This window comes from Nannospalax galili, unplaced genomic scaffold (genome assembly GCF_000622305.1).
Source record: "Nannospalax galili isolate Female #2095 unplaced genomic scaffold, S.galili_v1.0 scaffold1623, whole genome shotgun sequence".
Classification (NCBI taxonomy): domain Eukaryota; kingdom Metazoa; phylum Chordata; class Mammalia; order Rodentia; family Spalacidae; genus Nannospalax; species Nannospalax galili.
Window position 1 is genome coordinate 1,189,275 of NW_008349082.1, and position 12,599 is coordinate 1,201,873.

A 12,599-nucleotide genomic window follows, 5' to 3' on the forward strand; every position below is an offset into this window, starting at 1 on the left:
AGTGCATTTACAAATACTCAGAATAAGCCTTAGGCAAAATTCAATGACCCAGCATTGTGTGGGTGAAGGAAAGTAGACACAGGCTGTGTTCGGTCCAGAAATCCACGACAGAGGTCTTTGCAAAAAAAAACCCTAAGCAATTCTCTTGGAGGAGGCCTGCCAGGCACATTTAATAACAAACATTTAATAACAACTGACCAAACATTTAATAACAAAAAAAGCACTTTGCTTAACAGGCCCAGAGAGATTTTATCTCTGTAGCCGATTTCCCTAGAAGGAAGGCATTTGCCTTTCCTTCTCCTGTCCTTTTTATTTTAATACCAACTGGGACTCATAAACCCCATGTGAGAAAAGACAAGTTTCAGAGGCTGTTCAGAAAGCTCAGGGCTGGGTAAGATTCCCTGCCAACAGCCCTCATTTCCCAAGGGATTCCCACTACAGCTTTCTAGGTTATAAACTATGACTTTGGCTTGAGTGACTGTTTCTTTAGGACTCACCTCAAGTGAGCCAAACACCCTAGCAGAGGCCACAGATGCCCGAGTGAGGGGCACATGCGTAAGAGATGGCCTAACGGCCACTACTGTCATCTCAGTACTTGGGAGACTACAGGAGGATTGTGTTCCAGGCTCGTGCAAGCTGCATACTGATATTCTGTCTGAAAAAACACCCACAATGTACAGGCACAAACACTGTAGGAAGGGCAGCTGGAGACTGGTCCTGGATACCCAGAAACTGAGTCACCTCTATTTCTGGCATGAATGAGGAAAACCTCTAATTAGCCATTTGTTTGTTTCAGCTTAAGGACAATTTTACTGGCGATTACAAGAAAAACAACAGGGCAGGCAATCTGGAAATGTCATCAGCTACCTGGAGGAGAGATAGGAAGAAAGAGAGAGAAAAAAACCAGGGCTTTTGGCTTAGGCAAGGAGGTCCACCTGCAGCCACATGGCAGACACCAGCAACACCGGGGAAGGAGATTCCGCCTCAGCGTCAGGGAAAGCACTGCCAGACTCTGGCCAGGATGCCAAAGAAAGAAAGGGCGACAAACATGGAAAAAGGAAAACTTAAACTTTCCTGAATGGCTCAGAGATGCGGGCGGGCTTCTCAGTCCAGCAGCGAACTGAGGGCTCTGCAGGCAACTGCCTTCCTACTTTTTTAGTTTGAAACTTAACCAAAACGTCTTGAGATGTTCACGGCTAAGGGAGCCTGAGGGATTTCAGTGGCTTCTTTCCCCTGAGCCTGACAGTTCAGCCTACACAGACATACAACGTAAAAACAGTCCCTTTCACATACGTAAGCAGAGTTAAAATGGTGGACCGTCCTAGAAAGGGCAAACTCCAATGCCTCCAATTTGGGCTTCTTTAAGAATCATTCAAACAGTTCGCATAGGGTAGCTCTCTGTTCCTTTCTCAAATTCCCAGAATACCGTGTCAATGAAAAAGCTGCTATCCTGCATACCTTTGAGAATGAAGCTCATAGATGTTACCTTCGTTTCTGTGCTTTTACTTTGCGTATGGATGTTGGCAAATAGTTTTCCTAGCTGCTTCTAGTGGGCTTTCTGGAGACAGCTCATGAATGGCTGGGAGTGGGGAGGGTGAACTTGGTAAGCCACAGGGACTGAGACACCGATCCCACAGATGGGCAATGTGACAGCTGTCAAATGTAGATTTCCCAGTGAACTATTGGCTATAGGTTTGATTCTCCTGTGTGTGCTAGCTTCACATTGGGCTCTAAAGAGAAAGGAACAGCCATTTCTGATTTTACTTTCTTTTTTTCTGGCACATGCACTTAGGAAATGACATAACCTTCAAGGTTATGACAAATTCAAGTAAGACTCTGATAGGACAGGACTAGAAGGAGGAAATGGGTGTGCTCTGAACAGGTAAAGTTAAAGCAAGTTTAGGTCAGCAGAGGTGGAGGGGTGGTGGTTCTGATACATCACTCTCAAAGCAGTGTCAGACAAATTTCAATGCTGGGGAAGCCTGGGTTTCCTGTAGGCTCCAGGATTGTTTCTTTATGTATTGCCACTGAAGGGAGAAGCTATAGATAACGTGGAGCAGCCACAGGCAGAGAGAGAGGGGAGAGAGAGAGAGAGAGAGAGAGAGAGAGAGAGAGAGAGAGAGAGAGACAGAGAGAGACAGAGACAGAAACAGTGAGAGAGAGAGAAACAGAGAGAGAGAGACAGACAGAGAGAGAGAACAAAGACCTCCTAGTGAGGGGTGAGAGTCTGGAAATGCATCAGCCAGCAGGACAGGCTGCATCACTTCTTTTCCACTTTTGAATAAACCACTTCTATGGATGGCATCAATGGCGAGACTGGAGTTGGCTGTGTTGGTTGTTGGGCATTGAAGTTCACGACAGAATATGCAACTCCATCCACCTAAAATGTAAGAGCGGGGATCAGTGAAATCAGTGTCACAGGTCAGAGCCTCACCTCACTGGTGATCCAGCACCACCGTGCTGCCGTCTGGGGGGCCCTGAGCTTTCGGAGAAGGCTCTTCTCGTTCATCCTCTGCCTGCTGACGTCCTGATGTGTGACCATTAGAAGGGACAGACGATGCTGTGGATGCTATGGAATAGGCTAAGGCAGCACTGGGAATGAACACAGTGGAAATAACACAGCAACACAGGTGATTCTCACAGAACAGGGCTGAGTGACAGATGCCAGATGCATATGTGATGCATATATGCGCTCCTGACCACCATTGCTCTTTGCAGGAGAATGACAGGAAAGTATGTTTTGATGGCGATGTAGTTGTGAAGTAAGTTGGTTTGTAAGCTCCTTACATACTTGTTCAGCCTGTGAGAATTCATACATTATGAAAGTATCCTTATGATGTAAGTACTTTTCAGTCTATGTGTGTGCACTGTTGAAAGGTTACAATAATTAAATTTTGTCAAAATTATTATAAAATGGAGTAACCAGGAGCTCAGACTAATTAGAATAGAAATCATCCTTTGATGGTCAGAGCTGGTTGAGACTGAGGACGGAGAGGAGAGAATTCTCTGGTGCTTTTTGTTGTTTGTGCATTGTGCTGGGTGCTATGCACCTGTTAACTTGTTGAATTCCTTTAACCTCTTCTTAAGGTAGACAAAATGCCCATTTAAAAGAATTCAAGCGTCTTTTTTTCAGGTTTGACTTCCTTTTTTAAAAATTTTTACAAAATTTATTGAGAATTTCATACGTGCATATAAAGTGTTTTAATCAAATCCATGCCCACTCCCTCCCCTCCAACATTTCCCCCTCTGAAGAGGTAACCCTAAAATCTTTTAAGGATTAGGTACAAGCTTCCCAAATACTTTTGGCATTTTTTTTACTTTTTTAAAATCATTTTTAAAATTTTTAATAACTACGTGCTTAGAAGAAGCATTTCACTACAGATTTAACATATTCAGTAACACACTCCAGAGCAAGAGTACATCTCTTACACAAGTGGGTACAAGTTTCTAGGTTCACAGTTGAGTTAATAGTTATACAATATTGAACTCAGTATAAGCCCTGTAAGACATAAAATTGAATGAGTTTTTTTAACCTTTAAAAAATTCTCCATTTCATTTTAGAAAATATTGTTCCTTGCAGAAAGAATCATTGTCTTTGCTACTAACACTGAGATGTTGGCACATGCATCTCTAATCTGTATGCATCTGATTATTACTAGTCATAATCAGTTGCACTTAGACACTTGGGGCCTGTGTATGTCTATGAAGTCATCAGGTGGAGTTCAATGGTAATGTTTATCACCTCTACTAATTAGCATGACATAAATTTCCATGCTTCCTCCTCAAATTATCACACAGAACATCCCAAACCATCTTATTCAACTATACACCCACTTCCCAGATGGCACCCTCCCATAGCCTCCCTCCCCCCACTTGACCCCTTATGCTCTGATATCACTGCTACTGTCTGCTATGTTGTCAGCACCCTCAGCCAATCCCCACTACTTGCCCTTCTGATGAATCTAGTCAGCCTATCAAGTGTCTTTTAAAGGGCCAGAGAATATTAAGAATCACAGCCAGGATTTAAACAGAGGGGAAAATTCCAAAACATGCATTCTAGTATGAGACTTGTGGGAGATGGAAGCCCATCTCTCTGCTATAGCATGGAGGAATGTAGACTCAAGCTTGATCTCACAGCTGTGTCTCCAAGAATACTTCATTCTCAGTCCAGTGTGGTGGCCCACACTTTTAATCCCAGCATTTGCGAGGCTAAAGTAGGAGGATTTTTGTAAATTCTTAAGTCAGCCTAAGTTAGATAATGAGTTCTGGGACAGCATAAGATATATAGAGAACCTGTCTGGAGAAACAAGCAAGCAAACCAACCAAAAAAGCCCACAAATGCCACACTCTCTCCAGTGACATTTCCATGAGAAATTAGCCAAAGAAAGTGCTTACCTTGTCAGGAGACTTGTCAGAGGGGCCTGGACCTGGGGGGACAAGAGAAGAGTTACCAAGCATGGAAATTTGAAGCTGATTGAGGCTTTCTGATTTCTAACTGAAGGAGGTACCAGGTGGAGGTGGTTGGGGTGCCACGGGAGGTGGCCCATTCTCAGTTAAGGAATTTGCTTCCTATAGAGTCTCTGGTCCAGACCCACTGCATTAGTGTCAGAGAAGAGGCAGGGGAGAGTCATCTCTGATTTCTCCCAGTTCAAAGGGCCTTGTTTTTTATGTTTTTTTCCCCCAGATGTGCTCCAAAGACAAAGAGGGGCATAAAGGTCTACAGCACTCAGATCATCCACAAGACAAGGAATGTCTTGACAAGAGAGAATCTGTAATAGAGGTGGGAGGGAAGGAGTCAGGATGACCCTAGAAATATGGCTCTTTTAGCCTTGCCTAGAATAGATGGAGCGAGTCTCTCTTCAGAGGCATCTTAGGGGACTTTTCTGAGGCTAAGAAGTGTGTGAGGACCTATGAGACCCTTCGGGCTAGAAAGGGAAGATCCCCTGTACAGAAATTCAGGTAGAAGGGGGTGGTTTAAGAATCCAGGATCCCTGGCAGAGGCTACATGGTAGTAGGCACTGATTCTCACTGGGTGAGTGGCTTTACTTACTGCAGTTGGAGGCTGAAGGTGTGTCCTCTGTGAAATCATGCTGGTCACTTCCCCTGAATAAATATCAGACACTGTGAGCACCATTCCCATGCACAGGACCTTTGTTCCCTGAGTTGCAGGAGAGGCACTGTGTGCAGATAATTCCCTGAGCTCCTTGGTGTCAGTGCTGTCCATTCACACCGTGCTTGGTGCTGCCTCTCCTCCTTCCTCAGTCCTTAGTCTAAGTGTGATTTAGAAACACAGTGTAGGGGGTGGGGGGCTGGAAAGATGGCTCAGCGGTTAAGAGCACTGTGTTCTCTTGCAAAGGACCTGGGTTCGATTCCTAGTGCCCACACGACAGCTAACAACCATAACTCCAGTTCCAACACCCTCTTCTGACCTCCACGAGCCCTGCACAACATGGGTGCACTTACATGCATGCAGGGAGTACACTCATACACATAAAATAAAAATAACGAATTTTTGGAAACTAGAAATAGAATGTGTTTGCTCCTTTCCTGTTTTCTGGATGTCCATATTTGGTCTGTTTTATCCCCTGGTGCTGGGGATTACACCGAGGACAAGTGCCTTCATACTGACTATATCCCAATGCTTTGCTTCTGCACCTGTTTTGCCTTAACCCTTCTGGTATTTGAAGAGGTCCTGATGCCTCTACTGCGGCCCAGATGCTCTTCTTTCCCTGTCTCCCCCTCCTTCTCCTGCTGTGGTCAGCAGGGCATGCGACTTGCTTTCTCTTGCTGCTTTTTTAATCCTGTCATATCTTTTCCTTCTTGGTAGGCTTCCTGACTGGGGACTAGAGGAACATAAGTGGATCCTTTTGTCTAAACACAGAAATGCACTCCAACAAGGAGTCGGGGTGAGGGAGCCTAAGAGAGGGAGATTCAACCCTCTGGAAATACTGCTGGGACAGAGGTTCGGCCAAGCAGAGGGCAGAGCCAGCTCAGAGGCAGAAGTAAAGGAGTCCTTTCCCACTCTGAAGTATGGACCTTAAACTTGAATAAAATAGAAGAAGAAGGACTGACATACCTGCTATTCTTCTGGAAATAAAGGGAACAGGCCACGGCAGCCATCAGAGCCACTCCAGACAAAACTCCAACTACGATGCCAGCAATGGCCCAGCTTGAGAGGCCAGAACTTCCTTGCTCTGGATCAACGATGAGGGAAGTAAAGACAGGAAGGAATGAGGGTAAATATTTTACAATGGGGTGTTCTAGAGAATTCCTATCATGAGGTCATCTCTACGTCTTCCTCTGAGGAATTGCTTTTCTGCAGGAAGGTGATCACCTGACATGATGTATCAGGTGATTAGCGTTTCCTACTCATTGTATTTCTAAAGTTGGTTCTCTGTATTTCTTCAATTCCCTGAATTCTGTCAATTTCATACTGGCAGTCATTTGAAGGCTTTGAAAATGAAAGAAAGGGTGATTGCTGTTTCCTATGTTAAAGGGGAATATTTTCATGGTTACATCTTTTTCTCAGTGTAGTTGTGGTAGCCCTGAATGTGTGTGGGCCTCTCAGGTCTCTTACGGCCAGGGCATAATTGTCAGGAAGCATAGGCTAATGAGCTTTCAATTTACTACCTCTTTTGTACAGAGACCACAATTTCCACGGCCTCCAGTAGAGTATGAAAGCATGCCAAATTCAAGACAGTTTCCTTCTCACAGGTGACTGAGGTTGGAGAAGTCACCCTCAACCTTGTAGAGACTGTTATAACTGATACACTCTAAGACATGTCCCCTTCTCTGCATCCATGGTGATCAGATCACATGTGTATGAGGGCTCTGCCAGGCTCCTGTTCCTGTCCCACTTTCCTTCCCAGGCATATTCCCCCATTAATACCTTGCCTGTGTAATCCTATCACGGCTGCATGTCAGAGAATGAAGATTGATAACCTCCTGGGATTGAAACTTTGCATTTAGCACCTTTCCCTCACTGATGCATAGTTAGTAGCCATGTAATTGTGGTTTAATCTTCTGGGTGATATCTCTTCTTCTTCCTCCTGGCCCCCCAGGTAGTACCTTTAAACCTCCTTATTCTTTATTATAACCACTTGAGGTTCATCCCTCAGTGTTGTAATCAAGGGTATTATCATTGCTAATGATAGCCAATGGTGTATAGTCCTTATGATGTGCCAGGCCCTGTGTTTTTATCTCATTTGATCTATTCAATAATTCTATCATGTAAAAGCTATTTCCATTTTAATGATAAAAAAATACTCAAATCTATGGTAAATCAGAGGTGGACCTGGGTACCTGATACCAAGATTAACATCAAAGGTAGCTAAGGCAGCTAATATTTACAAAACACTTCCTGTATGTGTGGCATCTTTCCAAAGGGCTACATGATTATTGCATTAAGTCTTTAAGCCAATACCACAAAGTTGGTATGCTTATTGCAATATTAAGTTGAGGAATCTGAGGGTCAAAGAAATTAAGAATCACGGGAAAATCTTTACAGCTATATATATTTGTACTTTATAAGGATGATTTCAAGTCAACAATCTAACTTTATAGTTTGAGTACAGAAAGGAAACAAGCTTGGGGGCTGGAGAGATTACTCAGTGGTTAAGAACACTGGCTGCTCTTGCAGAAGACCCCCATTCAAATCCCAGTACCCACATGGTAGCTAACAACCATCTGTAACTCCAGTTCCAGGGGATTTGATGCCCTCTTCTGACCTCCCCAGGGCATTGTACAACACAGGTGTACTTACATACATGAGATAATACACTCATACACATAAAATAAAAATAATAAAATATTTAAAAAGAAACAATTTCTTAGAAACAGAACATAGAAAGTTGTAACCGTGAAGAAACACAAAACTGAATGCATGTATTAGTAATAAGACTGAATCAATAGAAATGTTTGACAAAACATAACATCTTTTAATGATTAAAAACACTGAAACTAGGGATAGAAGATGACTGTAGTGTACTAAAGGTCACAATGAAAACCTACAACTGACATTATACTCTCTGTTGGATGTTAAAAGCTTTCCCTCTAAGATCAAGAAGAACACAAGGATGCTTCCTTTGCCATTTCTGTTCAATATACTGTTTGATGTCCTGGATGTAACAATTAGGAAAGAAAAATTAATAAAGGCTGCCAAATTATAAGGGAGTAAAATTATATGTCTGCAAATGATGTGAACTTAACATCCTAAGTATTCTACAAAAAGGTGTTAGAACGAATGAGAAAAATGAGTGAAAACAAGGGCTTACAAAATGAGCATGCCCAGATCAGTTGTATTTCTATATACCAACATTAAGAATGAACAATTTGATTTCATTTTTTTGTTACTGTTCCTGGCAGTTCTGGGGATTAAACCTAAGGCCTTATGCATGTTAGGCGAGTAGCCACAGCCTTAATCACAAACAGTGTGAAAGTAATTAAGAAAGTATTTATTTCTGAGAGCAACAAAAAGAATAAAATAGTTGGAATTAACTTCACCAAGAAGAAACAATACTTACACCTAGAAACCACCAAAAGTTGCTGGAAGAAGTGTCAAACGAAGACGTAAATAGATGGGAAGCCATCTGATGCTCCGGGCTGGAAGACTTAGCCTCATCATTACTGCTGCACTAGTGGTCAAACCCAGGATCTTGTGCATGCTACATAAGTGCTCTACTAAGCTATATCCCCAGCACCCCAGGTTTCTATTTTTATTTTGGAACAGGGTTCCACTAAGCTGTTCATATTGGCCTTAAACTTCCTATGGAAACAAAGCACTCTTAGATCTTGGGATCCTCCTGCCTCAGCATCCCAAATAACTGGAATTTAAGACATGTGCCATGTTGCTGAAAAGAAGACTTAATTTTTTAAAGATGATAATATTAGTGAAAGTGACATATAGATTCCATACATCAAAACCTCAGTGGTATTTTGTACAGAAATAGAAAAAATCAATTTTAGGATTCTCGTGGAATCTCAAGCGACCACAGATCACTAAAAGAATCCTGAAAAAGGAGAATAAAATTGGAGGGCATACTTCCTGATTTCATAGTTTAGTTCAAAGCTGCAATAATAAAAAGTGTGTGGTAAGGGGAAAAAGGCAGACATACAGATCAATGAAATGGAATGGAAATCCTAGAAATGCTGACATGTATTTTCCAATTATTAAATTGAAAAATCAATTGATACATAATAATATGTGCTTTGGGGGAACAGTGTAATACCTTTGTACATATTATGTAATGTGTAGTCAGATTAGAGCAGTTGGCATGTCCATCACCCCACTCATTTTTTCTTTATTTGGGGCATATTTTGTCTGCTAGTTTTTTGAAAGACAGAATTAATTGTTGTCAAGCAGAGTCATTCTGCTGAGTTATAGAATATTAGAAAGCATTCTTGCTGTCCAATTGCACCTCTTTGACCAAATGGTTTTTGACTAGACTGCTAAGACTGTTCAATGGTGAAAGAATAATCCTTTTGTCAACAAATGATCAGGGATGTTCAGGCAAAAAATGAAATAAAGCCTTCATCTAGTATCATATAAAAAGTTAATGCACATGGATCAAAGGCCCAAGTATTAGAGCTAAAAAAATGAACATTTTAGAAGAAAACAGGATGAAAGTCTCACAAAATTGGATTTAGCAATTATTTCTTTGCTATAACACCAAATGCATAGGCAGCAACAAAATAGATACACGAATGTTAGCAAAATAAAAAAATATTTGTGTATCAAAGGACATTATCAGCCATATGTCCTGGACACAAACACATATGAAGTCACATAGGCACATGCACATGTACACACACACACACACACACACACACGAATTGAAAGTATCTGTTGAAGAGATGGCAAAATCCCTATGATCACTGTGCCATTTTTCACAATAGCCAAGGCATGGAGGCTAAGTTGCTATTAGTGGGTAAATGAGTGGAGAAAACTGGTCATGTATATACACTGCAAAGCAACTGATCCGTTAAAAAGAAGGCAGTCTGTCACTGGGATTACATGAATGAACCTGGAGGATATGATGCTAAGTAAAATCAACCTGAGAAAAAGCACAAATATGGCATGATGCCACTTGAATGTGAGGCCTAGAGTTGTCACAGGAAATACAACAGTGATCATAAAGAGCTGTAGAAGGAGGAATAGGTTTACAGAAATATTTGGAGATAGATAATGGTGATACACAACAAGAAGATGTGCTTTATGACACGGAACGGTGAACGGTCAAAATGGTAACCTTTATTGTTTTACCACACACTGAAAAAATGTTAACAGATTAAAGAATGTTGTGGGAAGTCATACTGGAAGTGCTGGTCTCAGGATAAGAAACTCAATACAGTTGGTGCTTTAAAAGCCACAGATTTGACATCCGTGGCTCAACCAACTTCAGATCAAAAGTATTCAGATAAAAATTATGTGCACAGTGAATAATACAGTCTTCTGCTCTGTAATTATTCCTCATTTAATGTAGTCTGATGAGTGTCTATGCAAGTGTTTTTTTTCTTTTAATCATATTTGTGTTTTATTCTTCAGCAGAGTTTGATGTATGTCTTGTCTAGGCCCATATTCCAATAGTATAATTTTGAGTTTCCCTCTTGGATAGCATTTTTAAAATAAATACTTTATTGAGAATTTCATATGCATACAAGGTGTTTTGATCAAATCCATGCCAGCTCCCTCCCCTAAAACTCCTCCCATATCTCCCCATCACTTTTTTCCTGACAACTTCATGTACTCTTTCTTCTTTGATTTATTCTTTTTTAACTTTTTTTTTTATGGGGCTTTTGGCTACTCTAACATTCCCTTTTCTGAAGAGGTAATCCTAAAATCTTTTAAGGATTAGATAAAAGCTCCCAAATATTTTCCACATTTTTGGCCTTTGGATTAGAGCAGGTTGCTAAGAGGCCCAAGGACATTGTGAGTTTTAGCCAAGTAACTGGCTACTTTTCTTTGGGGTCTTTTTACCCTAACTGCCTAGCGAATTCCTACCTCCTATTCTTATCACACTATCCTCTGAAGAGGTCACTCAAATTGCCAATAGGGAATTTGGGACGCAGTCCGCTCTGGCTTCTTCCATGCTGAACAGGGCCAGAGGGTGAGGCAATTGGAGTACCCCTCCAGTGTGTCTATCTAAAAGACTCCCAAATTGCATAACTCTAATCTGAAGGAGGAAAAGAAAGTCTTTTAATTGTGTATAGGAGATGTGAAGGAGAAGTAAAGGCAAGAGTAATTAGCATTACAAGTTCTAGACAGGGAACTAGAAAAAAGTCAGAACAGGGCTATGAGAGTCCATTGGTGTTTCTTGACAAGAGTTTCCAAAAGTATCCCTTTATTGGGTTCCTCCTCATTTTTCTTTTGTCTTCCAAGGCTGGACTCTAGAGTGATGGATTAATGATTTGCTTTCAGGTATTTTGACAGCTGTTGGAATGGTTAGAATCAGTGTAATTCCCTCTCAAAGGCTTGGAGATAACTGAGGGGTTGCTGAGGTATATGTATGACCTGAAGGTATGCACACTGGAAAGCCTTTACCCAGCATGGGTCATGCCTCCTCTTCCTAGCCTTCCCCAGATTATATACTTTAGACCTCCCCAAATCCAGGAGGCTATGTGTCATTAGGGCCAAATTACATTCATTTGGCTGGGAAGAGTGGCTGGATGCTCGGGTGAGGGTCCAATGACCCTGCTTGGCCCTCCTTTAATGAATGAGCACAACTGTCAATGAGCCCAATTGTGGTGATGTTTAGCAATCAGGCTCAGCTGAAGTCCTGCTGATGATAGTTATTTCTTGCAGAAGGGACTGCTGTATAGTGTCATTTTTTAAATGGACCTGGAATTTAAAATTATTTGGTGCTAGGATCCACATATGAGGGAGAACATATGTCATTTGTTTTTCTGAGACTGTGTTACTTCACTTAGTATAACAGTTTCTAGATCCATTCATATACCTGCAAATTTCATGATTTCATCTTTCCTGCTGAATAGAACTCCATTGTGTAAATATACCACATTTTTGTTAACCGCTCGTCAGTTGAGGGGCACTTAGTTTGCTTTCATCTCTTAGCTATTATGAAGAGAGCAGCAACAAACATGGTTATACAAGTGTCTCTATAATAGGATGAGTCCTTTGGGTATATGCCAAGGACTGGTATAACTAGGTCATATGGTAGGTTCATTTTTAATTTTTAGAGAGTTCTCCACACTGTTTCCCACAGAGGCTGCAAGAGTTTGCAATCCTACCAGGAGTGAATGAGAGTTCCCCTTTCTCCACATCCTCACCTGCATTTGGCTATCATTTGTTCTCTTGATCCTAACCCCTGCTTGTTTCTTAGTGCCATTTTCTTGGAATATTCTTTTCCATCTTTCTACCTTAAGGTGGTTTTAATTTGCATTTCCCTCATTACTAATGATGTTGAACACTTTTTGAGATGTTTCTTAGCCATTTTTATTTCTTCCTTTGAGAACTCTCTGTTTAGATCTTTAGCCCATCTTTTAATTGGGTCATTTGGTATCTCAATTCTTTGTTTTTAGAGTTCTTTATATATTCTGGATGTTAAACCTCAGTCAGACTTCTCGCAGGTGAGGATTTTCTC

At 41.4% G+C, this 12,599-nt stretch overlaps 1 protein-coding gene across 1 annotated transcript in view; it reads right to left on the minus strand.

The window, feature by feature from the left end:
• Positions 1–2,260: 2,260 nt before the first annotated feature.
• The window catches only part of LOC103744635 (carcinoembryonic antigen-related cell adhesion molecule 1-like), a 29,042-nt gene continuing 18,703 nt past the window's right edge, over positions 2,261–12,599 (minus strand). Inside the window, 4 exon segments of the mRNA XM_029570078.1 lie at positions 2,261–2,380; positions 4,396–4,427; positions 5,051–5,103; positions 6,077–6,209. Coding sequence (XP_029425938.1) covers positions 2,261–2,380; positions 4,396–4,427; positions 5,051–5,103; positions 6,077–6,209 — 338 coding nt within the window.